Source organism: Eptatretus burgeri, chromosome 4 (assembly GCF_056783735.1).
Source record: "Eptatretus burgeri isolate ZD-2024b chromosome 4, Ebu_testis_v1, whole genome shotgun sequence".
NCBI lineage: Eukaryota > Metazoa > Chordata > Myxini > Myxiniformes > Myxinidae > Eptatretus > Eptatretus burgeri.
This window is the reverse complement of record NC_140964.1, coordinates 93544287-93572118: the sequence shown is the minus strand read 5'-3', so window position 1 is coordinate 93572118 and position 27832 is coordinate 93544287. Positions and strand designations below refer to the sequence as shown.

The 27832-nt window shown below is 42.4% G+C and overlaps 2 protein-coding genes across 2 annotated transcripts in view; both read left to right on the top strand.

Annotated features, from left to right (window-relative positions):
* Window positions 1–27832, top strand: part of LOC147028690 (uncharacterized) — a 188611-nt gene that overhangs the window by 116014 nt on the left and 44765 nt on the right. The gene's annotated exons all lie outside the window — the stretch shown is intronic.
* The window catches only part of LOC147028692 (A-kinase anchor protein 10, mitochondrial-like), a 61332-nt gene continuing 34016 nt past the window's right edge, over window positions 517–27832 (top strand). Inside the window, exons 1-5 of the mRNA XM_085879369.1 lie at window positions 517–679; window positions 7947–8083; window positions 20078–20222; window positions 21941–22099; window positions 23065–23174. Coding sequence (XP_085735495.1) covers window positions 593–679; window positions 7947–8083; window positions 20078–20222; window positions 21941–22099; window positions 23065–23174 — 638 coding nt within the window. The 5' untranslated portion in view covers window positions 517–592. The remainder of the gene's footprint in view (window positions 680–7946; window positions 8084–20077; window positions 20223–21940; window positions 22100–23064; window positions 23175–27832) is intronic.

Sequence of the window (27832 nt, the reverse complement as noted above, 5' to 3'; positions counted from 1 at the left end):
AAATGATATTTGGCATGATATTTCAAAAATGTATTGGGCCTGATATGTTCTCGTGGATCAGGCATTACGTGGCGGAGGTGTGCGCTCTACCGAGTGCCCTTCTCGTTCTTCATGTTTTTTAACCACGTTTACCAAAATATGTCATGCAATGGTCAAAAAGGGACCTCTTTTTCCTTTCAATATCCAAAATCGTAGCTTGTGGAGGAGCAGGATTGACACAGGATGAGGGGATTTTGACTGGTGCAGGGAAAAGAGATCAAGGGAATATTTGAAGGACGAGAACAAGGGGACGAGAAGATTTGCCATTATGACCTGTAAGAAAAGGCAGGATATTGCATGAGGTCATCAGGAATTTGAAAAAATTCAATTGGAGAATGAATCCAAATGGAAGATGACAAGAGTCAGCAATGTGCTGACAAAGGAATGCCAGAGTTTGTAAGACGATATGTTGTATTATTGTTGTTAATGACAATTTGAATTTGATATCGTTTTGGGTTTTTTTCGGTGCTTCTCCCACCCACATCCACCTAACCTCAAACCATGCCGCCTCTGCAGGTATTTCCCAGTTTTCTTGCAAAGCCATAATTTCTGCATGTACCAAATCGAAGTGTTCACCAGTGATTCAGTTTCCCTTTCTGACATCCTCAGTGACGAAGGTGCCCTCTTCAATTTCTCTGAGGTACGTAATGACTGCTTACACTGTTTATTTATAGGGTGCTCCATGTCTATATGGTAAAAAAAAAAAAAAGTTACAGAATTCATGCTCCACATGGTTTCCCTCATTCCATTTGACACAGCAAGCATGCCAAATTTTGAGTGAATCTGAGAATATTTAGAGGTCACTTAAAATGTTGAAATTCTATGCCCTGAGATGAGTTCCATATTGTGTGCAGTTCAGATTCACATGCATGACACGATTTTCTTTGTTTTCTATAACATTAGCTTTGGCTTATGATGGTTCCAGTTCTGGATTAAATCTACTATATAAATGGCAGTCCTTCTGTCTGTCTCTGTCTCTGTCTCTGTCTCTGTCTGTCTGTCTGTCTGTCTCTGTCTGTGTCTGTGTCTGTCTGTTTGTTTGTAACCAATAAGCTCCTAGACCAGTGAACCGATCTTGATGAAACTTTACACCCATATAGACCTAACATTCAGCTCCAGGATGCGCTAAGTAGCTTTCCATAAAAATGAAAATAATATATATAAAAAAAATAAAAATAATAACATTTCCATTAAAAAAAAATGGCTTTCGAATAGTGCGCCAGCGTATTAATCGTGACAAAAGGCTTCATGGTTAAAAACGCTAGGGTTTTTTGAAATACAAAATGTTCATATCCGTTGACTTTTTAAACATACACATTCTCCTCCTGTTATAACAGCTTTGAAACCCGAAACATTATGCCACTGCCAAAGCGAACAAATTTGAATTCTCGAACTGCACGCGCACGGCAACAGCGACAGAGGCGTTCAGAGGTATACCATTTCATAATACACGTTTCCCAATTCTTACTTCAAGAACGGTTACAATTTTGACGTTATCAGGATAACAGACGTAAATAAATCAAATAAGCTGGGCCAGGCTGGGTTATGCCTGACGTGTAAATTAAGTCACAAATGATGACATGAAACCAGCCCCACATTGTTGAGGCATTCTGGTTTTTTATCTGATGCGGCAATAAATCTTAACATTTTTGAACTCGAGTCTTCTGCATATAAAACATGGCGGGGAAAATATAATATTCTAGTGGTGATGAAAAAAAAAAAAAAAATAATGGTGGCAGCCTCTAGAATTTTAAAATTAACTGTGACATATACTCCTTCAGATCCACCGTCATCCACAGGATTCCCGTGCGGAGCACGGGTATCCCTGCTGGTGTATAATATGATTTGGCTTGTTTTCTTACTATTCGTTCCGGATAAGACAGAAAAGGGTGCAGACACGAAAAAAAAATCAAAAAATTTAAGCGACCCCTAAATATTGTTTAATTGAGCCAAAATTTTAGATGCGTAGTCAGTGATTCACATTGAACGAGGGCAGGCTTGTTGAGCAACGTATTTCAAAGTTATTATTTTTTGCACCACTCTCCTGTCCATACACGCACAACGATATTGTTATGTTTGTGGGGTAGATGGAGGAATTTAATCGTAAAGGTAGAGTTGTATAGAGTAGCATGGTCCGTGGACGAGCAGAAGACATCTAAATGTAATTAATTCTGGGAAACTGTCAGCTTAAGTTGTTATGTGTCACAGCATGGGGTGGTGGTGCTGTGTTAATTAGGTAGGGTTTAAGGATAATTTCTCCCAGTATGTGATTTCCCCCTGTGACCTTTTCCTATGTTTTTGCATTTACAAAGCTAGCTATAAAAAGGAACGACGCTTTAACAACAACAACAACAACAATGGGCAGGCCACGCCCCAAGGCTTAGGATTGGTCAGTGTGATGAGTGAGGAGATGGCTGCTGGAAGAAAAGGGCATTACGGTTGCTTCTCGCCACGGTGAAGAAGGCTGCGCAATTCTCATGTTCGTTCTGTGTGAATTTGCCCGCATGCTGGAGCAAGATGCCAGCCATTGACTGTTCGGTTGAGTCATGAAGCATGTACGTTTCTGAGAAGGGAAGAAGAGCGTGCCTCGTGGCCTTTCACAGGGCCTCAGAAATCGTCCCGTTGTGTGTTGGAGGAGGAAGGTGGGCCGTCATTGTGAGCGGATCTGTTGTAACAGAGGGGCAGGGTTGGCAATCTCGAACGTGAGAATAGACGGTTCAGCGATTTCTGTGCCCTTAATGAAGGGACCATCCGCACAAATTACCTCTCATGCGCTTCCTGCCCAGAGAGCCGCTTGGCACCATTTCGGCTGCGGTTTCCCACGCAGGACGACGCAGTTCGATAGTCAAGTTCGAAAAGACCATCTCTGGACAAAGCTAAGTGCTGGAATAAAGAGAGGGATTTTTCTTTTGTTTTATCGTTCCCCTTGTCCGTTTTTGTAACTGTGTAGAGGCGCTTCGACTTTATGCTGTAAATTACCTTACGTTTCATCACCTCATGCTTTGATTTATTTTCATTATTACGCTTTGATTTATTCCTCTTATGAATACTTGATTTATGTTCATTAAACTGCTATTAATTAAGACTGCTTGTGTCTGTCTATTCATTGTGGGTTCAAGTATAAACCCTTGTCCTCTGTCCTGGTGGGCGCCGCTGGTACGTGCTTGATCTTGAGGGAACTCGGCTGTTCACCTCCAAGCTAGAATTGTTCGGCTATCTGTCCAGGTCTGTCTTAACTGGCGTGGACGCGACAATATTGTTTGTTTGGGTCTTTCACGACTTGCAGAAGGATCTGGTGAAAGATGGCATCCTGTCATATATTTATACCATTGATCTTTAATCAACTCGTATTATAGAAAGGAACACCCACCTTTTAAATAGCTATGGATGTCCCAAATAATACGATTTTTTTTTTTAATACAATGTCAACGCACGTATAAGAGCTAACACACAGAACGTATAACAAGGGTAGCAGGAGACAAGAAGAATGGAAGAGGTAAGCACAAAACAGTGGGGAATAGACACATGAGGAGATCCGTGGAAGGGAGAGAGATGGTGTGGGGTACATGGGGTAAACAAGTTGGATACTACAGGGACTTTCAGGAAGGAAAGCAGGGAATTTGAAGGAGGTGGGTTTGGGGTGGATTAACGAGGGTAGTAAAGATCATGGTTTTGGATGGAGGAAGATAAGAGATGGTGGTGAACAGCTATTTTGAATTCCTGGAGGGAAGAGTGGGATTGAAGAGTGTGTGGGAGTTTGTTCCAAAGGTAGGAAAAAAGAGGAATGAACGAATGAAGATGAACGGTGATTCTTGATTTTGGTAGTCGACCCAGAAGTGGGTTGCTGGCGTACATTAAGCACCCTGCAGAAATATGGGTGGGACAGATAGCAGACAGAGCAGGGGGGGTCGAGGCCGGAGAGGAGACGGTAGAAGACGGAAAGACCACCGACCTGTCTGCGGTGAGAGAGTAACAGACCCAAAGGCTCGGCCTCATCACAGGAGAAACCAATGATCCTAAATTCCTTGGTTTCCACAGCGTGAAGCCGAGAAAGGTGAGAGCAGTACTCAATCAGGCTGCGGATGAAAGCTTTGTATGTGATTAGGAGCTCAGGTGTGCCAAGGAAGGACTTAGCATGACGTAGAATGCCCAGTTGATGACTGGCTTGGGAGGCCAACTTGGAAATTTGGCTTTCCCAGGAATGATCATGGCAGAATGGTCCAAAAGTTTGAATGAAAGGACTTCTTCACGAGGATTGTTGAGAAATTTGATGTGGGTGGAGAGAGAGGGTGGTTCCACATGGTCTTTTCGGAGAGACGTAGTGAGAGTGTGAGATTTGTCTGTATTGAAAGACATGGTCCAAGTGTTAGACCAGCTTGTGATTTTATCCAGATTTACAGAGAGTGAAGAGGCTGCTGCTTGCCGATCTGAGGGATGACAGATGGTGCGACAGAGGGTGGAGTCATCAGCAAAGAAAATGGGCAGTTGAATGTCATCACATTCCATTTGGTTTCCTGATTACATGGATAAACCTCTCAAATGGGTCACAAGAAGGATTGATTAATGACTTTTTTTTTTCTTCTAAATAGTGAGAAACATCGTGGATTTTACAGAGATAATGGTTCCAGATAAGCGTATTTATGTCATCACTATGTATTGTCGTGTCAGAGGGTCCGCTGACTCAGAGCTTTGAGCCAGAGGTCTTAAACCTCTGTGAACTGCCGAAACGATGTGAGAAGTTACTCCATTCTTTTTAATTGCTGTTTTCGAAACTCCAAAGATCGTTCAATTGTCTGTACAGATGTGGAGGCAGAAAACGGGAAAACGTTTATTGATAATCAAAATGATTTTATTTTAATAATACAGGAATAAGGATGGACAAGACACTATGAATAAATAAACGGACCAAACCAAGCGGTCGGCAGACAGAAACAAGGATGAAAGGAACATGCAATCTTAGGTACAATGAAAATATATAACCCACGACAGCACCAAAATACCAGTCACAAACAACAAATGGAGCAGGCAAGGACTTGAGGCAGGCACGAACTGTTGTTGCTGTACCATGATGGTGCAGGCGGGTATGGCACAGAATGGAGTGTAGCTCAGGATGGCGATGAGAAGATGTCGTGAGAGGCTACTGCACTGCCTCTCTGTAGCTGCAAGTCCTCCACCTGGCTTTGACTGTTACAGGAAGTTTTATGGAATACAACTTTACCCTATTCTGCCGTAAGGTTTACACTAACACCCTCCTCAGTGCACCTTTTACAATCCGACTTACCTCTGGCGGTTTCCCTGAAATCGGCTTAAATCTAAGCTCCTCGAGTCACATGGTCCATACTATTTATTAACACAATCTCTTTATGGATCCCCCCCACCCCTTCCACACGTAACTGTCTTATGTCACGTGTATGTATCATCATTTGATTCTGTATATTTCAGGCTCACGGTTTGGTGTCATGTTTGCCATTCTTCTTGCTTTCAACATCTACATGTAGAAGCCCTATTTGACACGAATATAATTGGTCCTGTGATGTGATATGTATTAGTCACATGATATTATCTCATCTTACTTTGGAAAAATGGGACTAGTATTTGGGGTTAACGTTCCCATGCTGAAATGCCTCACCGCCAATCGACAAAACATATGCAATATAAATTATAACAGTGATGCTTTATCTATCGCATGATCTCCATTCCTTGCTCGTTCTGCAACTCGGACGATCCGTGATTACTTTTGCCTCGCAATCGTAATTTATTTGCCATTGCCCGATGAGTAATGTTCAGGTATTACCACAGACCAGGTCTGTTCTGATTACTTTGTTATGTTCAGGTGATGTGCTGTTCACATGTATTTCTGCTGTTTGCTATTTCAGTAAATGCAGTCGTTTCTTCTCTCGGGTTGACGGATTGCACACGTGTTCTTTGTCACATGAGGCTGAATGTGTTGTTGCTGAATTCTTTAGTTTGTGCATATCGACTTTCCTACATCTCTCTATTAGGACTGGAATATTTTTTTTGTTCCAGAGTTTGGGTGGTGGGTGGAATGGGGGAGGCAAGTGGCTGAAAAAAGGCAGGAGAAGCTTCAGTATTCTTCCTTCTCCTGACTTTCTGTCGCTATTGATCTCTACCACATAGCCAGAGGCCGTTTGTGATTCTCTTTCATACTGTAAATGTTTTAGTTCGTTGATAACTGCTTCTGTGCTTTAATTTCCCACTGGAGTGTTCTCTTTATCCATGCCTTTTCTTTGAATCCTGTGCAAAGGACTTGGTGTGGCCATCTTCAATCCCAAAACATGATTTTTCATTTCCTTTGAACCTCAAATTATCGGTAATGTTTGCTCTTGTTAGATTCCCCGTAGGCCGAACTGTAATTTGGTGTTCCCATTTGAGCATATTTCTTATGATGCTGGTTCCAGGTTCAATTCCCATGTGCTCTGTTGATTTGCCAATTCTATTCTAATTGTACATCATTGGTCTGCACATTAAAAAAAAATGATGAGGTGTAACAAAAGTTTTTCTTCTTATTATTTAACAAGCTTTATTAAACTGAGAACTTAAACATAGTGCAACTTACAATGATGGGGCATGCACAATACACGATTGTCACGTCTCAACATAATCACCATCACAATTTGTACACCTCTGTCACCCCGAGAGTGACTTGATGACACAACCACTGTTAAAGTCCATGATGGTGCTTTGCAACCATTTTTGCAGTTCAACTTGGATTTCCATTTCACTTGCAAAACATCTTTCCCGGAGGTGTTCTTTCAAAGGCCCAAACAATGAAAACCTGAAGGTGCTCAATCAGTCCTGTACAAGGTGTGAAGCTGGTACTTCCATCCTTGCTTGGCAATTTTTTCAACTTAAATTTTTTTTTCTCAACTTTCCCCTGTGCAAGTGTGGCTGAGGATGGTCTTATAACAGGAAAATGGCCACTCAACGTTGCCGCTTGTCACAAAGTGTACGTTTCAAGTTTGTTCAGAGTGGCAATGTAGCAGTCAGCACTGATGGTTTCCTCGCAAGGTGGAAAGATGATCAGTATGTAGTCTTGAATTCCCATAACATAAGGAACCGAACACATGATCTTGACCTCTTTGTTTTGTCCTTGGTCAGTTTTCTACGTAATGACACTTAATACTCTCCTTTTCAAATTGTGGTTCAAATTGATGAAATCAGGTTTCATTGCCTGTTACCATGTTCAGCAGAAATTAATCTTCCTCTGCAGCATGTTTTTGGAGGAACTGTTCTGAAATTTCCCAATGACTCCGATATGGGCATCTGTCAGCATCTTGGTGTGGTATCCCAGTTAACCTAACTTTCCCTGCACCACATGATGACCAACACTGCAATATCCCTAACACTTGTCCTCCAGTCATCTTTGAGAATTGCTTCAACCTTCTCTTTATTTGATGCAGTCACAGATATCTGTGTTCAGCCAGTGTGAGGCTTGTCAACAATGTCTGTTCTGCTATCTTGGAAGTGCTTTACCTGTTTCCTGATCTGTTGCTTTGACATGTGCACGCGTCACCATATATGACACAAATCTCTGATTAATTTCGGCTGCCTTCACACTGCCTGAACAATTGGTCCTCGAAAGCCATTGTCTCTGGGAATATTGCGACACCTCCCTGGATCGTGAAAGCAAACAAATATGTTACACAGTCGGTTAATACTAGTTGAACACAGTCATCACATTATACATGGTTATGCACTAAGCAGTACTCAATATAACTTTGTTGAAAAGTTTGGTACCACCTTTGTACAAGCTCTTCCTTGAACCTCAGACAATAGGGAATAAATGCTCGTTTCTCTTCTTGAAACAATTTTTTTGTTTCACAATTGTCGTCTTTTGTTTCTGCTTTTCTATTGACCATCATGTCCTTTGTTTTCATGGTCTGCAGTATATGGAAAAGGAAGGTGGTGTGAGCGTGCTACGCTTCTGGCTCACCGCACACGACTTTCAGTCACAGCTGGTAGCCAAGGCTGGCCAGTACGATGGCCAGGAGGCTCAGAATGATGCAATCATCCTTTACGAAAAGTGAGACGCATCTTTGGCACTTTGCATTTCGGCACGTTGTAATTCGTAACGAGAAGTATCAAAACATTTCACAATTATAATTATCAATGCTTTGTGAAAATGCAGCAAACCAATTCCATTAGCACAAACAAAAACAAAAACATTTGTGCAACAAGACAACTCTTATGCCTGTGGAGTGGATCCATTGATGGACCAATGATATTTGAAAGCACCAGCTGAAATTCCCATCGATGATGGGCAGTAAAAAACATTTAAGTACTGTTCTTCTCAAGTTTGGTTTATTTATGGATAGTCAGGTTCGTAATAATCATTCCTTTCTCCACGATAAACATTGACAGCAATACATATCCAGTCCTTGTGATTTCCATTTGGGAACATACTGTCAAGCATCAATACGACATCCTGTAGTTTTTCTTTAATTTGCTTTGTTTCAAATTAAATTATTTTGTGCGCACATATATCTTTACAATTGAATTTCAGCTTGAGTTTCTCCAAAAAAAGAAGTCATGGAATTAAAAAAAAAAAAAGGAAAATCCACAGGTATTTACTTTCTTCTCCATTATATACTTTGTGGGTCATCCACGCCTACCTGTGGCTCCCTGGTTTTCTGATCCAGCCGCTAACAGATGAGCGCCCAGGTGTATTGCCCCTCTTTTTAAAATGATTCTTCACCATCGAGAGATGGGGCTAAAAACAATACGTAGCACGATATCTCAAAAAGTTAGGAATAGATTCAGACAAAACTTGGTGGACAAGTAGGGTGTGTGACACGGATGAATTGATCAGATTTTGGTGAAGATCCAGATCAGGAAACAATAATTGTTTTTGATTTTTAAAGTGATTCTTCACTATTGAGAAATGGGGCCAAAAACGATATATAGCATGATATTTCAATATGTTGTGGACTGATTTGGATGAAACTTGGTGAATGAGTTGGTTTGGTGACAAGAACATTCTGAGTAAATTTTGTTTCAGGTCTGGATGTAGATCCAGCTTATTAGTGGGATACAAAATGTAAACTGTGCAGCCTGGTGGAGATAATATGTATTCCACTGCATGCCATTCTATTTATAGAATGCTTCACTATTTACAGAAAACTATAGCCCTAAAAGTTGACCAGTAACGACACCTGGTCTTTCAGAAGCAGAGAATGCATCTTATCATGTTGATGTCTTTTTTTTCGATGACTTCGAAAGGATTGCATTTCTGAGAGAAGTGCATGTGGACAACTTTAGGCAGTAGGTTGTAGACAGCAACCGCCCAGAATAGGACTACCGTCCTAACTTAAGAGTGTTAAAATGGTGCCCGAAACCATCTTGCACTCTCCATGTCACAATTGCTCGTCTTTCTTTCCGTCTCGTGCCAAACTAAGCTACTGCGATAGTTTTATTTTCTTTTTCTCACATGCACAATGCACTCATTCTACCAACTTTAACTCCATATCTTTACATTCTTTCTCCTTTCAAAAAGCCTGGTCTCAATGAGGACGAAACAATCCGTGACTGGAGCCTTTGATGTAAGAGAAAAAACAAAAATACGCGATTCCAGCAAAACACTAGTTATACCAGTGCAAACTGGAGCGTTCATAGAACACCTTACGCCACGCAGTCTTGAGGAAAAAAAAAAAGACGGGCAGGGTCTTTGAGTGGCAAATTTGAATTTTCGAGATGATGCAAAATGCCATAATATTTTGTCGAAGTACTGCCTAACGGAAGGTTTTTGAAAGTGCCAATAAGGTGATTTGGGTTCTAGTGTCCCAGTATATAATTCATTTGAGATAAAATAACAGTTTTAAAGGCTGTCCGAGAAATTTTTTGGGGGGAAGTTTACAGTAGTTGATGCAGCGTCTTTTACACCACCTTATTTAACACGTTACATTAATTCTTCATACCTGTTGGCTGTGTCCTTTATGATGCCCTTAACAACAGTAAGTTTCCTGTTTGGAATATTTTTCAATTTTGTTTGACTGCCAGACAGACAGGCAGTGTGTGTAAAAAAAATAAAAAAAATAAAAAATAAAAATTATCTCGCTCTTCTCTGTGCATGTGCAATCGGGACAAATTCTGAGCCAAGATACAGTAAAACGAAAGACTTTTCTTCAAAATCATGGTCCGATTTGTGTTCGAAATGTAACATTTCATTTAAGTAAGTTGTTCCTCGATCATGAACCGAGTACCCGGTGTTGCCCGGTCTATTTTTTTATGGAAGCCTTAAACACCTTCCTACACCCACTAAGGAATGGGGTCGGGGATCATTTAATATTACCTTTCATGGAGCTACAAAGGCTTCGGTACGATGGGGCGATTTCAAAAATGGCTCGTCGCAGTCACCTGTCCAACTCGCAATCGAGTGAGATTTGCGGAAACCCTGTGGAAATGCAACTATCAAGTGGCCATGAGACCCGAACCAAGAGATCGCTAATCGCTTTGCACATAGAGAAATGTACTGTACTGTACAGGGTGGTTACAAAGTCCCATTAACCCCCCCCCCCATCCCCCTCTCCCATCATCATCAACCCTGTTATGTTTCGTATTTATGTATATTCGTGTTAATGTTACTATTTTGTTTTTTAATGACTATTTCAGTCTTGTGTATTCATTGTTTACATTTATACCTCTTGGGTGTTCATTATCTTCATTTATCAGGTACTGCGGAGGGGGTAACAGGACTTTGTAAACACCCTGTAGATTATTGGCTAAGAGGCATTGTAAAAGTGTTGCCTTAGAAGTGGAATTAGATGTTATTAATCAAATGGATGCCCATGAATGTGCCGTTGATGTTTCTGCATTAAGATTGCCCCCGATTTATAAATATGGTGCCTTTCCGGAAGAAAAGATTTAATGTCAACTCTGACCGTTTCCAGACGAGGTTTATTTGTCTTTAAATGTCTGGTAATTGTTTTGTATTCATTGATGTGTATGTGTACTTTCATATCACTGTCATTGATCAAAAAGGTTTCGGCACTATAGAATGATTAACAACAAACCCCCCCCCCTCTCAAAAAAAAAATAATCAAAACTTTTTTTTTTCTCGCAAATTTTCGAATTTTCTTTTGGCCTAAAATATTCCCCGGCACTCACTGATGAACTTCCGAAAGTTTTACGAAGATCCATTTAGCCATCTCTGAGATAAATGGCGACACGCACTCAGACAGATGAAGGGCTTTCTTATAGTACATACGAGCAAATAAAACTCGTTGCTTTGCTGACGGGAACGTTGAGGAAGGGGGGAGGAGAAGAGCAACGTTTCACCACATGCCGCTATAGAAAAACGAACACCCCTCCAGCAACCAGACCCGCTGCCAAGCTCAGCCTCACCGTCCAAACCCTGAAATCTGGGTCAGGCCAAGAGACCCAAGAGCCCATTGCACCATCGCTGAAATGCTTATAAATGCCTGGAGACACCAATGTTTCTTGCCTTTTATTTAATTTCATCATGTGTGTTCCAGCGAACATACAAGCGATAAGCCCCAGACTCTCTCAACCTGAGCCAAATCACAAAATTCAAACTGCGGAATCGAACCTGGCAGCAGCTCCAACCGCTAAAAAAGCATCCAGCTGCCCAACCAGCACAATCCCTCACACGCCGGGCTCAAAAAACAACACAAACACCACAGCACAACATCGTCACCTCCAAACCACAACACAACTACCTGTGGGAACTCATCAAAATCATCCATTGTTTATTACTTCATGAACGTTTGAAGAGGGGTGAGAGAGCGGAGCGAGGAGGGGTGGGGGAGTGAGGACAAAGAGATTGAGGGAAGGGATGGATGGAGGGGATGGATGGCTGGTAATTGGATTCACAGTAAGTTCCACAGTTAATGAACACATGACACTCCAATCTCAGAGTGAGCACGAGTGTAAGGAATGACTGATGAATGAATGAGTTCCCACCTGCTGTTCCTTCGTCTGCCATTACATTCCCTGTAGCATCTGCAATGAGCTTGGGTTTTGGAAACAACTCTCCCCTAATAACCTCTAAATTACTCCACCAGGGGTTGTGTCTCTGAGCATCTCCGGGGAGTGCTCAGCATGACCGCTTCAAGGTGAAGGTTACATTTTAAACTTTTGTCAGATTTAACCAATACAATGGAACACACTTTTATAAATGTACTTCATTTACATTATCATCTAACATTGTCTTTAATGTCGATTTGTAATTATATTTTCAAAAACGACAACAGCTGTGATTAAAAAAAAGTCATTTGCACCACTGTCTACTGTCTTGCAATGGCATACAAACATAAGTTTGATCCATCTATCCATCCCTTCCCTCCCATCCATTGATGAGGAATGGCAGGCTTGGCATCACATGACACTGTTTGATGCAACACAGGCAGGTGGTTGATCGATGCCTCTTTGATTGTGCTTATCAGATTGTGGGTACTTTTGCCGTGTAGCGACATGGCTTGCAACATCCAAGCAGCTTGTAGAGCTCCCGCAAAGTGGCTTAAGCACACAAGCGAGCACTCCAACAAAATGGTTGATATGGAATGGCAGGCTTGGCAAGCGATTAGCAATCGCCGACCGGTCATATTAAACACCACCCGAAGACTCCTTGAATGTCAAACAGTGTCAAACAAACAATTGGACAAATGAGCACCTTTTTTGTTTTAGCAGTCGGATGCTAAGGTCAATTCTGCAGTTAAAATTTTGAAATTTGGCTCGGGTTAAGAGATTCTTGAGGTTATCGCATGTTCGGAAATGAAATAAATCCATGAACACTGACATCTCCGGGCGCTTATAAGCATCGCGATGTATCCATTGATTCATAGGTATGATGATCAAGCATTCCATGATGAGTGAGGAAAGTGGGGGGGGGGGACTTTATCTTGAAGAAACTGTTGCGGCCTGTTCCATCCAAGTCAAGGCATTGTTGAGCAGGCCATAAAAAAATGGTGAATTAAGACCCCAGCAAGGGACTGTGAGATGACCAAGGATGATTAAATAAGGCTGTTAATTATCTTCAAAAGGGGTGTTTTAATTAACCCAAACACCCAATTTTCACTCGTGCACTCCCTTGGCGTTCCCTTGGTATGCATGCAAATGTTAAGGCTCGGTTTCATAATTTTCGAGTTATGGAAGACACACACACACACACATTTATTATTATAGATAAGACAGATATGGACGGACATGAACCAATTGCTTTAACCCCACTTTTCGCCTCGCGTGCGCGGGGTAATTACACTGGTCGTCAAAATCAAACTTTTTTTTTCTCTCATCAAAGATGTAAACACTTCTTGTCAAGTTCTGCACGCTGATTCTAAATCTGTTTTGGTTTTCTTCTCACACATCTGCAGTAGTTATCAAAATATGACTGGTGTTAATTTCAGCACAATTTGGGTCATAATCACACATTGACTTGTTAACGTCACAGCTTTATTCATTTTTCAGTATAATTCCCTTAAATGTTATGCACACCATACGCTTGTTTAAATTTATGCAGTGCACACTTGTGAAAAATATATGTAGAACAACTTAAAAACATTACGAATATGATTTTCTTTTGTAAACTTTATCCGCATTGTTGTGATACAACATCCAGCAGTAGTCTTCCAGGATACTTTCGTTCCAGAAACCTTGGTAGCATTTTTCCATTGTCTGAATGTCTTAATGGAAGCATTCCCCCTGCTTGTCACTCACTGCACCAAGGTTTTCAGGAAAGAAATTTAGATGCAAATGTAAAAAATGTAATTTCAAGCACATGCAACAGCTCACTTTTTGATATGCATTGAGCAGTTTCTGGACTCCATCTTTGTATGAGGGAGACTTGTGCTACCCAAGAAGTTTCCACAATTCCATTTGAAAGGTTATTCCCTTAACTCATCTTCCAGTTCCGGGTTTTGAGGTGACGGTCGGTTCTCTCAGGGGTGTCTGCTGACTTTCTCAAAAATAAGTTTCCAGTCGTTGTTTGTCACGTTTTGACTGTCACGTTATGCAATGTTGATCAAAAAAATAAAATTAAAACAAAAGATCTCCTAAAATGTTACAACTTCCTATTTCACATGTGTGGTTCTCTACATTGTATCATAATTCATTTCTCTTTTTTCTTTAAAAGACTGCTTTTAATTCGACCTTTCCTTCATCACATGTCTAAAATGTCCAACTGTTACGTTTCTTTTCTCCATTCTCTTAATTCTCCTTTGCTGCATCCTTCACGTAATGTCTTTAATCACATCTCTGATTTAAAAAAATATTTATATCCCAGTTTGTGATGCATGTTAATGTTCCATCAGTCATCCTTTTTTTCCAACTTCAGTGCCAATTCACCCCACCTACTTAAATCTACCTCCTCCGAACTCCTCACCTGTTACCCCTCTTCTTACCTCTCCCATCTTGCCCCTCCCTCATTCTACCTCTGCTCTTAGTACCTCTTAACTGTCTTCTGCTTCAGTATCAGCTCCTCCTCTGTTGTCCCAAAGTGGGTGGTGGTCTAACATCTATGGTCTCCATTCTAACCGAACAGATATCTCACTCTCTCAATCAGTTTACTCATCAACACAAACATGCTCCTTCTTTCCTCTCAGCACACTTTCCCCTCTTCCCAACCCCTCAAATCTTGTACCCCCCCCTGCCTGCTCCCATCTTCACCATACCACTACCAAGTCTCATCCTTCTCCTCTCCCCACCTCTCCCATCGCCCTCCTGCACCTTGGCCGTGCCTGCTCTTACCATCTCCCCTTCCTCTCAAAGCTTCCCTCTCATCCCTCCCTCTCAAAGCAAACTCCACACTCTTCCCCTTCCAAACTTCCCTCTCACCTTTCTCAAAAACTCCCCTCTCACCCTTCTCCCTCAACTCTCCCCTCTCACCCTTCTCCCTCCAAACTCCCCCACTTCCTCCCCCTTCTCAAAGTTGACCCCCTCACATCCACAAAGCTGCCTCCTTATGCCCTCTCTCTTCCCTCTCATCACTCCACCTCTTCCAAACTTCATCTGCTTCATCTGCATCTGCCCCCTCTCTTATTACTCCCCACTGTACCTCAACCCATCACCACCGATCCTCTTCTCCTCATCTGGCCCTCTCCCCTAGCCCTTCTGAAATCCCCCACATTCTTTCAACAACTCTCCTTTCCTCGCTTGTCCTACCCTTCCCCTCCCCTCCCATCCCCTGCACACAAAGCTGCATCCCTTCCCTCTTCCTTAACAGTGTGGACCTCAAACGTCTGAGGCCTTTGTAATAACCTTACTGATCTCTCCATACAGGTTGCCACTGACAAACCAAACATAATCTGCTTAACAGAAACTTTCCTCCAACATGTTTCTAACTCCCTAATTTCGCTCCCTGGTTATTCCCTCCTCCAGTATGACAGACCTGAGCCTCGTCCTGGCGGCAGAGTTACTCTTTTCATCAAAGACTCCATTCCTGACTCTCCATGCATTACCTTCACTCTACCACAACCTCTGGCTCTGGCTTCCCCTCCACTCCCACCTCATGTTTATATGTTTCTACCCCACCACCACATGTACCATCCAACAAACAGTGATGCCTCCATTTACATCTCACTCTCTAAAAACACGCACCAACTTCTATCCGCTCATCTTAACTCTCTCTCTCTTCCTCATATGTGGTGACTTAAATTGTCATTACGCAAGTTGGCTGGGTGTGGGTGAATAGCAAAATTCACCCACACCAACTGCTGTCCTCTCTCACCTGCCATGGCACTTCAGCAAAAGACTTCTGTGACTCATTGGGACTGATTTTGACTAATTTCCCTTAAAATATATGCTCTTCTTCCTCTGCTTCATTTGGTTGATCTGACCACATGCCTGTCAAAATGGACATCTCTCTGGCTGTTATTAGAGAACCACCTCAATGCCGTGAAGTCTGGCATTTCATTCATGCTGACTGGTAGGATTTTATGCAGCCATCAAACTTCTAGACTGATCTCCCATCTCTACTTTCTCTGACATCAACTCGTCCTGGGAATTCTTTCCAAGAAACTTGCTCTCTCTCATGCTTCGATCTATCCCATCTCATCTTTAGTTGTCCTCCCCATCCTCCCGCCCATGATACACTGAAGCTTGTGGCAGGGCAGTTGTCCTGAAACAACTTGCGTTCACCTCATGGAAGGCTAATTCAACTGAAGGCATTCTCAGTTCCTTCCATAAACCTCGGAGCAAGTGTGTATCTACCCTCAGGAGAGCCAGAAAACACCATCTTTCTAATATCAAGTCTGAACTCTCAAACCTCTCTCCCTCCAAATCCTGGTGACGTCCAGTTAAGTCCGTTTCTGGTTGATGTTCCCCCTCCATCCCCTCCCTTTCCTCAAATGGCCGTACAGCTGACACTGCACGCGAAAATGCTGAATGCCTAAACTCCGTGTTTGCTTCGAATTCTTGTGTCCCAAACCGGTCGCTTTCTGGACCCACCTTACCCATTCACACCCAACTGTTCCTGGACTCTGTGTCCTTTTCTCCTGACAAAGTTGTGAGTTTGCTGTCAAACCTCAACTCAGATTTTGCAATCAGTCCAGACGGCATCATCCCACGTGTCCTAAAAATCTGCTCTGCTGCTCTTGCTCACCCTCTCTCTGTTCTATTCACCCTGTCATTTGCTCAAGGTCATCTGCCATGTTCTTGGAAATCAGCAAACATTACTGCTCTGCATAAAAAGGTGCAAAAACAGATCCCTGCAACTGCAGACCAATCCGCCTTCTCCCAGTCATCAACAGGTTATAGAATCTATCATCGCTTCAGACATTAAATCCTTCCTCTTCTCCAATGTCTTGATTTCCAATTAAAAATTTGGTTTCAGCCCAGGTCACTCTAACCTGGATATGCTGCTTCTCTTTTCCCAACAATGGATGGAGATCCTCAATGCTAGACTTGAAATCAGAGCCTAATCATGAGACATATCGCGTGCTTTCGATATGGTCTGGCACCCTGCCCTGCTCACCAAACTCTCTTCATCTGGTATTCAAGGCCATCTCCACTCATGGCTCTGCAGATTTCCTCTCGCAGCCAGCCAACGTGTGGCCCTCAATGGAGTTCTCTCTTGCTTTCCAGGCTTGAGTTCCTCAAGACAGTGTTCTGGGCCCTGTTCTTTTTCTCGTTTCACATCAATCATCTCTCTGACTCTGGAAAATCCTCTCTATCTCTTTGCTGATGACTCCACCCTCTGCCGTATTATTTGTCATCCCTCAGATCGGCAAGCAGCAGCCTCTTCATTCTGCAGATCTGGATAAAGTCTCAAACTGGTCCAACACGTGGAACATGTCTCTCAATCCTGACATATATCTCACTCTCACGATGACTCTCCGAAAGGACAGTCTGGAACCCCCCCCCCCCCACCCACCCATCTTCTTTCTCAACAATCCTCTTGAAGAAGTCCTTTCATTCAAGCTTCTGGGTCTCACTATCTGCCATGATCTTTCCTGCGAAAGTCACATTTCCAAGCTGGCATCCCAAGCCAGTCACCGAATGGGCATTCTCCATCCTGCAAAGTCTTTCTTTGGCACACCTGAGCTCCTGACCACATACAAAGCTTTCATACACAGGCTGATGGAGTACTGCTCTCACCTTTCTCAGCTTCACGCTGTGGAAACCAAGGCATTTAGGATCATTGGTATCTCTCACGATGAGGCTGAGTCTTTGGGTCTCTCACTCTCTCACTTCAGGCAGGTTGGTGCTCTTTCTGTCTTCTACCGTCTCCTATCTAGTCTCGCCGCCCCCTCCCCCCCCCCACCGCTCTGTCTGTGATATGTCCCCTCCATATTTCTGAAGGGCGCTCAAGGTCCCCCAACAATCCCCTTCTGGTAAAACTACCAAAATTACGAATCGCTGCTCACCTTCACTCTTTCATTCCTCTTTTTTTCCCCCACCTTTGGAATAAACTCCCACACTCTCTTCAATCCCATTCTTCTTCCCTCCTCCATCCAAAACCACGATTTTTTTCCACCACAAACCCATCTCCTTCAAATTCCCTGCTTTCCTTCCTGAAAGTCCCTGTCGTGTCCATCTTGTTTTCCCTGTGTACCCCACCCCATCCCTCTCCCTTCCACTCTTTCCTCTTCCCTTCCTCATATCTCTGTTCCACACTGTTTTTTCCTTCCCTCTCCCACCCCTCTTATCTCCAGCTCCCCTTGTTGTATGTTATGTGTACTAGCTCTCACACAAGCCTCAACATTGTAAACAAAACATAATAATAGTAATAATTAAGGCAAAAACCTTTCAAATTTGATCGGTCTCATCACGAAAACTAGATGTGCTGGAAGAAAACCAAATTCGGATTTAAAATCGGCATCCCAAGAGTTATTTAACTCACCTTTAATTAATTTAATTATATATATATATATATATATATATATATATATATATATATATATATATATTACTGAAACTCTCATCTTGTATGTCTGTATATGAATGTATGTATGTTCCTGAAATACAGCCAAAACGGTACACGAGAGCGCAAATATTTTCAGCCCACCTTACTCACCATTCGCCTGCGGTGTGCAGTATCAAGTTTCGTTCAAATCGGGCAATGAAAAAATTATTAAAAAATCAAATCCCGATTCCGTCAAGTACTCTTTGGGAGAATTTGATCAATGCAAACAGCCTCAGCTGGATAGTTCGCTGGAGCTATCTTTTTTTTCTTAAAATGATGTATTTAAAAATCTCAAACATTTAATATAGACAAAGAACGATTTATTTTTAAGCATAAAATAAACATCGCCGTTTTGATCTAATACTTCCGTGTTCATTAATAAATCAAAATTGTGTTTAGAAGATTACACACAATAATTTCTTCGACTTTCTTTTCTCCGTTTTTGTTTTTGTTTTTTCCACATTGACATGCAATATCAAGTTTCATTCAAATCGGGCAACGAAAAAAATTATTTAAAAAATCAATTCCCGATTCAGTCAAGAACTCTTCGGGATTATTTGATCAATGCAAACAACCTCAGCGGTATAGTTTGCTGGAGCTATCTTTTTTCTTTTTCCTTTTTTTTTTTTTTTTAAATGACTTTTTTATCAACCGCTGTCACAACGGGAACCCAATGGGTTCACTTTTCATCTAGTATCTAATAAAAATCACTTGTTGGACTGTTATTTTGGAATCACCATCAGCCAAGACTTATCTTGAGCAGACCAATTTTCAATGCTGGCTTCAGTTGCAAACATTTTCTTGGCATCTTTCATCCTCCTCAGCTCCTCACAAACATGCAAGCCTTTTGAAAGAGGTTCCATGAAATATGGCTTCCTACTTTAGACCGGAACTCCTACCTGGTAGTTTTTGATACTGTAAAAGTGGCATTAACATGTTCAAAGAGGATGTTGAGGCACAGGGTTGTGGGCCAATCCTTTTTTTTTTCTTCTTTTTTCTGGCTCCGATCATCACCAGCTTCTTCCATAATCGACCACAATCCAGCTACACTTGGTCAAGCATGCTTGTAGCCTCCATTGCACGAAAAAAAATTTTTAACCAAAATTCATATTGATAGTTCGCCTTTCAAATTTCATCTATGGAACCAAGTCTGTTCTTCCTTTCAGTCATTGAAGGTATCATTGAGCTTTTTCTACTTTTCCAAACTCCTATGACAGTGCGTCATCTAATTGCCCTTCAATGTGTGCCCCTTCGTGCTTTATCAATCAACTTGCTCTTCCATCATATTGAATCACTGTATAAAAAACGAAATCTGTTGGTTTTATTTTCACTTCTGAAGTTATTTTTGCAAGAACCACCAACAAGCAAGCAGCAATGCTTTTTTTTTTAATATTCTTTTGTACGATTTGAAGTCCTGAGTGAAACCAAATTCCCATCGATGTTGATAACTGTTATCTGAGTGCAAGGAGATGCTGTAAGGTGATTTTACATTTTGTAAAGGCACTGTAAAACAGCATATCACATCCAAGGTATGATGACCTGCTTATCATTGTGCTAATGCCTCTTCTTTTTGATTATTTTTTATGATACAGGTGTTGAGGCTCATTTAAGAGTGAAACAATTATATAGATGCATCCACTAAATATTTTTATCTCTTTCCAGGTACTTCTCTCTGCAGGCTACCTGTCCTCTGGGTTTTGGTGATGCTGTGCGGCTTGAAGTTGAGTCCAACATCTGCCGAGAGGGTGGCCCACTCCCCGACTGTTTTGGCACCGCTTTGCGCCAAGCTTACACCACCATGGAGATGGTATGAAACAACAACAACAAACCACCAGCTCTTTTGCAGGTGTTGCACTTGTGCCATCTACTCATAAAATTACCTGTCTGCCAACCTGGTTGAGTTGTTTACTTAATGATATACGAGGTGTGTTCAAAAAGTATCCAACCTTAATTTTTCGTGCGTAAACAAATGAAGCTAGGGAGGCGTGGTTTGGTGCACGTATGTAGGCGATCCTAATTCGTATGCGTGAATATTTTCCCGCCTGCAGAAGCTGTCAGTCGCCGACAGACCGCCGATGAGTGAGGAAGTGTAAGTGAGCGCCGTCGGATTTTCGTTTTTGACAAAATGACGGATCACTGTGGTCTCATTGCCAGTGATCACTGTGTTGAAGAAGTTGGGATCGCTGTTCACAGTTTCCACCATGTCCTGTGCGATCTCCAAACGGAGTTGCTTCTGCTCGATCGTTAGCAGCTTTGGCACGAACTTCGCTGAGATTCTCCTTAAGCCCAAATCCTCAGTCACAATGGAATGAATGGATCCAATGCTGACGCCCGCCTCGTCTGCAAGTTCTCTGATCGTGATTCGACGATCCTGCATCAGCAGGGTCCTCACTTGGTCAATGACGATCTCATTTTGGGATGTTGAGGGCCTACCAGAACGTGCTTCACTTTCCACTGATGTGTGACCATCTTTGAAGTGGTTGTACCACTCTTTTATCTGTGTGGTGCCCTTTGCTTCGTTCCCGAAGGCCTGTTGAATCTTGCGGATCGTTTCCACTTGGGAATCGCCAAGCTTTACACAAAATTTGATGCAGTAGCGTTGTTCAAGTTTTTCCGTCATTTTGTCAAAAACGAAAATCCGACGGTGCTCACTTACACTTCCTTACTCATCGGCGGTCTGTCGGCGACTGACAGCTTCTGCAGGCGGGAAAATATTCACGCATACAAATTAGGATCGCCTACATACGTGCACCAAACCAAACTAAATGCCTAGCTTCATTTGTTTACGCACGAAAAATTAAGGTTGGATACTTTTTGAACACACCTTGTATGTTTGGGGTTATTTTTATTATGGTGGTTATAAGCAGCATTCCGATGCCTCCCAAATTGCTGTGAGAGCATTTGAGAATGGACAACAGAATGTCGGTGACAATCACGTGAACTAGGTGGGGCAGACAAATTACCTCCTTCCTGAACGGTATTAACTGAGCTCGCTCACTTTTTACAGACATTCCGATGGTGACAGTCATTCTCTTAAGACAACCTCAATTTTCTCAGAAATTTGGAATATACATCCTTGATGCTGCTGCCTTCAACTATTTTTAAAACCTCAACCCCTGGGATTCCAGTCATGTGTACTCCTCACTCGGTCATTTTGTGCTTCCGTTCACTTAACTATCTCAGTTATGTCAGGGTGTTACGTAGCTGCCATTTACTATAATCTAGATGTAATTTCTATGATGTGCAATTACACGATATCCCACTGTGGACCCGATAACTGCATTGTCCTCCCCCCTCCCCAATCACATCAAATAACATGGATTCCCCCTTCCCCTTCCAACCCAAATTTCTCATGAGCACTTTGGCATCGCCTATTACTTGTTCATTCGATGTAACTTCTTTTTTTAATTTTCTACTATTTTATGATTTTTTTTTTTACGATCCTATGTAGTCTCACTTTTGCCACTTCCTTTCTTATTATAGTTAAAGCAACAGTCATATTTAGTTGAGTTGTATTCTTTACAGGTTTACTTGCCTGGATTTCTGTCCAGCAACATGTACTACAAGTTCTTTTATGATCTGGTCGCTTCAGTTCGCTCTGAAGAACGATCCGGTCCACAGGATCGAACTGCACATTTCAGCACCATTCGACATAAAGAGAACTTGGGACCAGAACACAACAAGGTAGGTCGTGTTGCCAAACAGTATTTTCCCTCCTCAATATTTGTCATTTTTCCCTTCTTTCTGATCACTCATCTGTCATGTGGGAGTTGTTGATAAATCATCTTTCTACAATTAAAGGGAGATTAAAGTCAAACTGGGAATTACTACAGCTTCATCCTCTTTAAAGGAGGGGTGGGGATTGGGATGACCCACCATTAGGCAGGAAATGTAAATTGAATCTATTTTCCAACAAAATATTTTGAGGCGGCCATGTCTTGACTCTGTCGGTCCCCGAATGGCTGTGAAACATCATTTTTATTTTACAGCCATTGATGATGATGATGATGATGATGTTGATGGGGAGATGAGATCTACCATACCCTTTGCAGTGTTGGTGCTGCCAAAGTAGTTTCTTGGGAAGGGTTATGCCAGGTGGCTTGCTATTGCCATGTCAGCAGTCAGACAGGGCAGGAATTTGGAATGTGTTCAGGGTGGTGGTGATAGCTCACCCCCTCTTCACCAAAGACACAGTGGAACTTTAACCTCTACCATGAATGCTAGTGGACGGGACCCCAAATTAACATCCATCCTAGAGACAGCACACACATTGATGTGTTGTCCTGTCTGCAAAACACCAGAAAGACAATTTATAGCTGGGTCGAGATTCAAACCCAAGCTAGACAGCTCACAAGTGAGTGTGTGTACCTCTTAACTATCCTGCCAGCTCCACAGCCAGTGAGGACCTACAATGCACAAAACATCATTGCACACAAGGATGTAAAGTAAAAAAAATTTCATATAATCATCAGATTTAGTGAATCTCACTTCTGAAAGTTATTTCGCTTCCCTTTGACCTTTCTCATGTTTTACTGTTTAAAAATGAATTGTTGGTGCCATTGTTTGGTATTAATGTTATGATGATGATGATTATTATTATTATTATCGCTGTTGATTAAACTATGACCCTTTCCCTTGGTTTTGTGCAGGAACAGTGTAAGAAAGGTGTCGTAAAGATTCTGAAAAACTTTGACGAAGACATAACGATCGATGCCAAAAGCCTGGAGCCTGAATCCCTGTATTATCGATATTATGCTGGGTAAGAGGCATCCTTTCAAGCAAAATTGATAAAAAGTTAAAAAAAAAAAAAAAAAAATAGATCGTTAATCTACTTGCAGCTATCCTGTGTTTGTGTACCTTTTATGTGGGGTGCACTTTTGCATGTTTGAGATGATTTGTGTCAAAAAAAATTGTCGGCTTCATACTCCATCCTCCCGACACTTACCCATCAGAACTTGCACCTCAAGATGTAATCTGATAAACAAAGGGCGTAACTCCCACACAACGGTACATAATGTCCCACACATAATGTCCCAACCACTCGAGGTGATTGTCATTCATAAACAGCATTGAGCTTGAAATAGCAGAGTCACCAAAAGACAATATAAACAAAAAGATGCTCGTGAAATGCTCATCCACAAAAGGTCAACAGTCCAGCCACAGTAAATACAGCAGGGTTTCCTCCTGAGATTTCAAAACGTGGAGTCAAAATATTCGACAAATGAAACAAAATATTGCCAATTGTATTTTCTTGCAGCCAATATGCTATTTCTCCTTCATGTTACAATTTTGGAGTCATGTTTTTGCAAGTTTTTTTTTTGCGTGTTTTTTTTTTGCATATGGATTTTACTAAACTGTTTCTTGATTACCAATTTATTATATGATTAGCAGCATATGTTTTTTACAATCTGGTATGATTTGAAATGCTGGCAATAGACTGGATGCAGTGTAGAAGTACCCCCCTTCTTATGTCATTTCCAGGGTTGAGACATGGGTGCCCACCACCTGGGGAGAGGGAGAGTCCTTGGGATTTTTTTTTTTTGTTTTTGTAAAAATGTTTCCCTCGATCACACACACACACACACACACACACACACACACACACACACACACACACACACACACACACACACACACACACACACACCTGTTAATAGTCTCATATCGGGCACCTTATGGGAGTTTGCTGTGTTGTTGTGGAATTATGTTTCAAAAGACTTGAAGATGGCTCAAAACATGTGACTAAGTGCTCCCACCTCCCATGAAGGGGATAATCGACCCCTCCCCCATTGTATTCAAGTACGAGCAAGATTTTTTACTTTAGTAAGTTGCTTTTTACTTGAGTAAGTAAGGCCCAAATATTTAAGTAAGAGTTGCGTATGAGTGAAGATGAAGAAGGTGTAAGTGTTTAGCATTTGCCACTTCTTCTTCTCCCTGCTACTCCTACTTTCTTTTTTTTGTATACATTGTCGAGGCTCGTATGAGAGCTAACGCACAACAAGGAGAGCAGGAGACAAGAGGGACTGGAAAGGGAAGGACAAATCAGTAGGGAACAAAGACATTAGGAGATCTGTGAAAGGGAGAGGAATGGGGTGGGGAACATGGGGAATACAAGATGGACACCACAGAGACTTTCAGGACCTCACACGACAGGGAACTTTTGGGAAAGAAGGCAGGGAATTTGAAGGAGGTGGATTAACAAGGGGAGAAAAGATCGTGGTTTTGGATGGTGGAAGATAAGAGATGGTGGTGAACAACTGTTTTGAAGACCTGGAGGGAAGAATGGGATTGAAGAGAGTGTGGGAGTTTATTCCAAAGGTGGGAAAACAGAGGAATGAAAGAGTGAAGGTGAGCAGTGATTCGTGATTTTGGGCGTTTTACCAGAAGGGGGCTGCTGGTGGATCTTGAGTGCCCTGCGGAAATATGGGGGGTCATATCGCAGACAAATCGGGGGGGAGGGGGGCGAGGGGCGAGACCGGAGAGGAGACTGCAGAAGACAAAAAGACCACCGACCTGCCTGCGGAGAAAGTGAGAGGCCCAAAGACTCAACCTCATCACAGGAGATACCAATGATTCTAAATGCCTTGGTTTCCACAATGTGAAGCTGAGAAAGGTGACAGGCAGGAACACCAGCCCAGAGGGGAGAGCTGCACTCCATCAGGCTGTGGACTAAAGCTTTGTATATGGTCAAGAGCTCAGGTGTGCCACAGACGGACTTTGCACGATGGAGGATGCCCAGTCGGCGACTGGCTTTGAAGGCGAGGTTGGAAATGTGGCTTTCCCAGGAAAGATCATAGTGGATAATGAGACCCAGAAGCTTGAATGAAAGGACTTCTTCAAGAGGATTGTTGAGAAAGTAGATTGGGGGGGGGGGGGGGGTTCCAAACGGTCCTTTCGGAGAGACTTCGTGCGAGTGTGGAATTTGTCAGGAAAACATCTTCTTTGTCTTCTTATTCTCATTTCTTTGTGAAACTTGCTTTTGGCAAATATAGAATTATCAGTTCAAGGTAATCGTCTTTTTTAATTATTATTTGGAAAGAAATGGCTTAGACTCACACATATTTAGCAGGGAGGGTATCGTTCAGCAACATTTCCTTCCTGGTCGGTACCTGAAGTATCGTTCACCGATATTTCCTTCCCAGTTGGTATCTGTTCATTATTGGTAGGACTGCCTTTTTCTTTGCTCTTCAATGTTCTCAGTCCTATCAGAACGCTTGATTTGACTGACTATTCGTATTTCCTTTTTTTCTTAACCTCATTAATTGGTTCACGAGCGCCAGCCAAAGTGACCACTATGTTCGTTATGTCTGTCTGTCTGTCTGTCTGTCTGTCTGTCTGTCTGTCTGTCTGTGTGTCTGTCTGTCCAGAGCATAACTCCGTGGACTTTGATCCGATCTTGATGAAACTTGGTTATGTGTTCGATATCAATGTCTAGTTGTGTTTTCCTGGATGAGGGCATGCTACGCCCATTGTGGGCGGAGCCACACCCAAAAAATACCCATTTTTAGGGGATAGTTGGATTAAAAATCTATCTTCTCCTAGGGAATTGACTGAATGGAATGGGTTCTTCAGTATTTGAATAGCAAAATTAATTATCTAAAACTTGTCGTTGTCCGATTTTTCATTTTCATCCCAAGGTCAAGGTCACAAGGTCAAAAACTTATAAAATTGCGAATTTTGACATAAAAATCATACGACCGCCCAAACTTTGAGAGCTAGGATGACAATTTTTTTTATGCATAATCTTGAGGTCATTCCCCACCTGAAGTCTTGAAACCATTTTTCTCTATCTCGAACACCTTGTCCGTGGCGCCCCCTTCAAGTTTGTTTTTACGCTGACTTCATCAAAGTATGGATAATCCGAGGAGTGCGAAATGCCATATAGCCTATATGACGTTATATTGTTCCTGGAATGTTCCAGAGGAAGTTTTGCATCAAAGGTCATAATCCTTGACCTTTGAAAATTTGACCTTTGTGGCCTTTAAAGGTCAAAGTTGTGGGAATCAAACCGGGTTTTCCACCTTATTCGACGAACTAACTCCAATAAGCTATAGCACGTATCCTGTTTCCTTATTTTATTGTCCACAACATTGTTTTGTGACCTTTAAAGGTTATGCAAAGGTCAAATTTTGAAAGTTGTTGAACGAAACCGGGTTTTCAACATTTTGCAGCTAATAACCTGTCACCCATACCACATCATGTTGATCATTTTATAACTTGGTCAAAAATTATCACATTGTCTCATCCTTGACTTCTGAAACAATCTACATCGTCAAATACCGCTCGTGAACCATTGTCGTCTTCAGACTTGTTTTGTCTAAAAATTGTACCTTCGGATGGCCGAAGAACAACAATAATAGCTATCCCCCAAAATGACACCAAAAGAACCTCGAACAGAATATCATTATTTACCATCCTTTATTTTACATCGACGAGCAGACTTTTGGTAAGAAGTACATTCTATATATGTTAAGTAGGAATCCCCTTTTAAAATGAGAAGCAAATTAACTTGCAGTATAGAGCCAAAAAAAGCCCCTGTGCTTGATGTCATCGCTGAACTGATTTTGACAGGGCACATTCATCAACCCTGCCTTGGCCTACCTTGCCTTCTTTGAGATAAGAATGATACGGTGTTCGAACACTTTTAAGAGATTTTAATTTTGATGAGATGCATTCGAATTGTGGATAAATTTCTTTCTATCCTTTGACAATTGTAATGACAATTGTAGTGACAATTGTATTTGAAATGACAATTGTAGTGATTTTTATCCTTTCGTCAACAATATTCTTGAATAAAAAAATCAAATTAAAAATACTTCTTCAAAACAAAATTACCAATTATTTGATTTGATATATTTTGGTGACATTGGCAAACTCTAGTGGAAGCCATAGTTATGAGAGATGTGGGGTTCCGGGATACGCGTGGGGTTCCGGGATACGCGTGGGGTTCCGGGATACGCGTGGGGTTCCGGGAGACGCGTGGGGTTCCGGGAGACGCGTGGGGTTCCGGGAGACGCGTGGGGTTCCGGGAGACGCGTGGGGTTCCGGGAGACGCGAGGGGTTCCGGGAGACGCGAGGGGTTCCGGGAGACGCGAGGGGTTCCGGGAGACGCGAGGGGTTCCGGGAGACGCGAGGGGTTCCGGGAGACGCGAGGGGTTCCGGGAGACGCGAGGCGTTCCGGGAGACGCGTGGGGTTCCGGGAGACGCGTGGGGTTCCGCGAGACGCTTGGGTGTGGGGTTCCGCGAGACGCTTGGGTGTGGGGTTCCGCGAGACGCTTGGGTGTGGGGTTCCGCGAGACGCTTGGGTGTGGGGTTCCGCGAGAAGCTTGGGTGTGGGGTTCCGCGAGACGCTTGGGTGTGGGGTTCCGCGAGACGCATGGGTGTGGGGTTCCGCGAGACGCATGGGTGTGGGGTTCC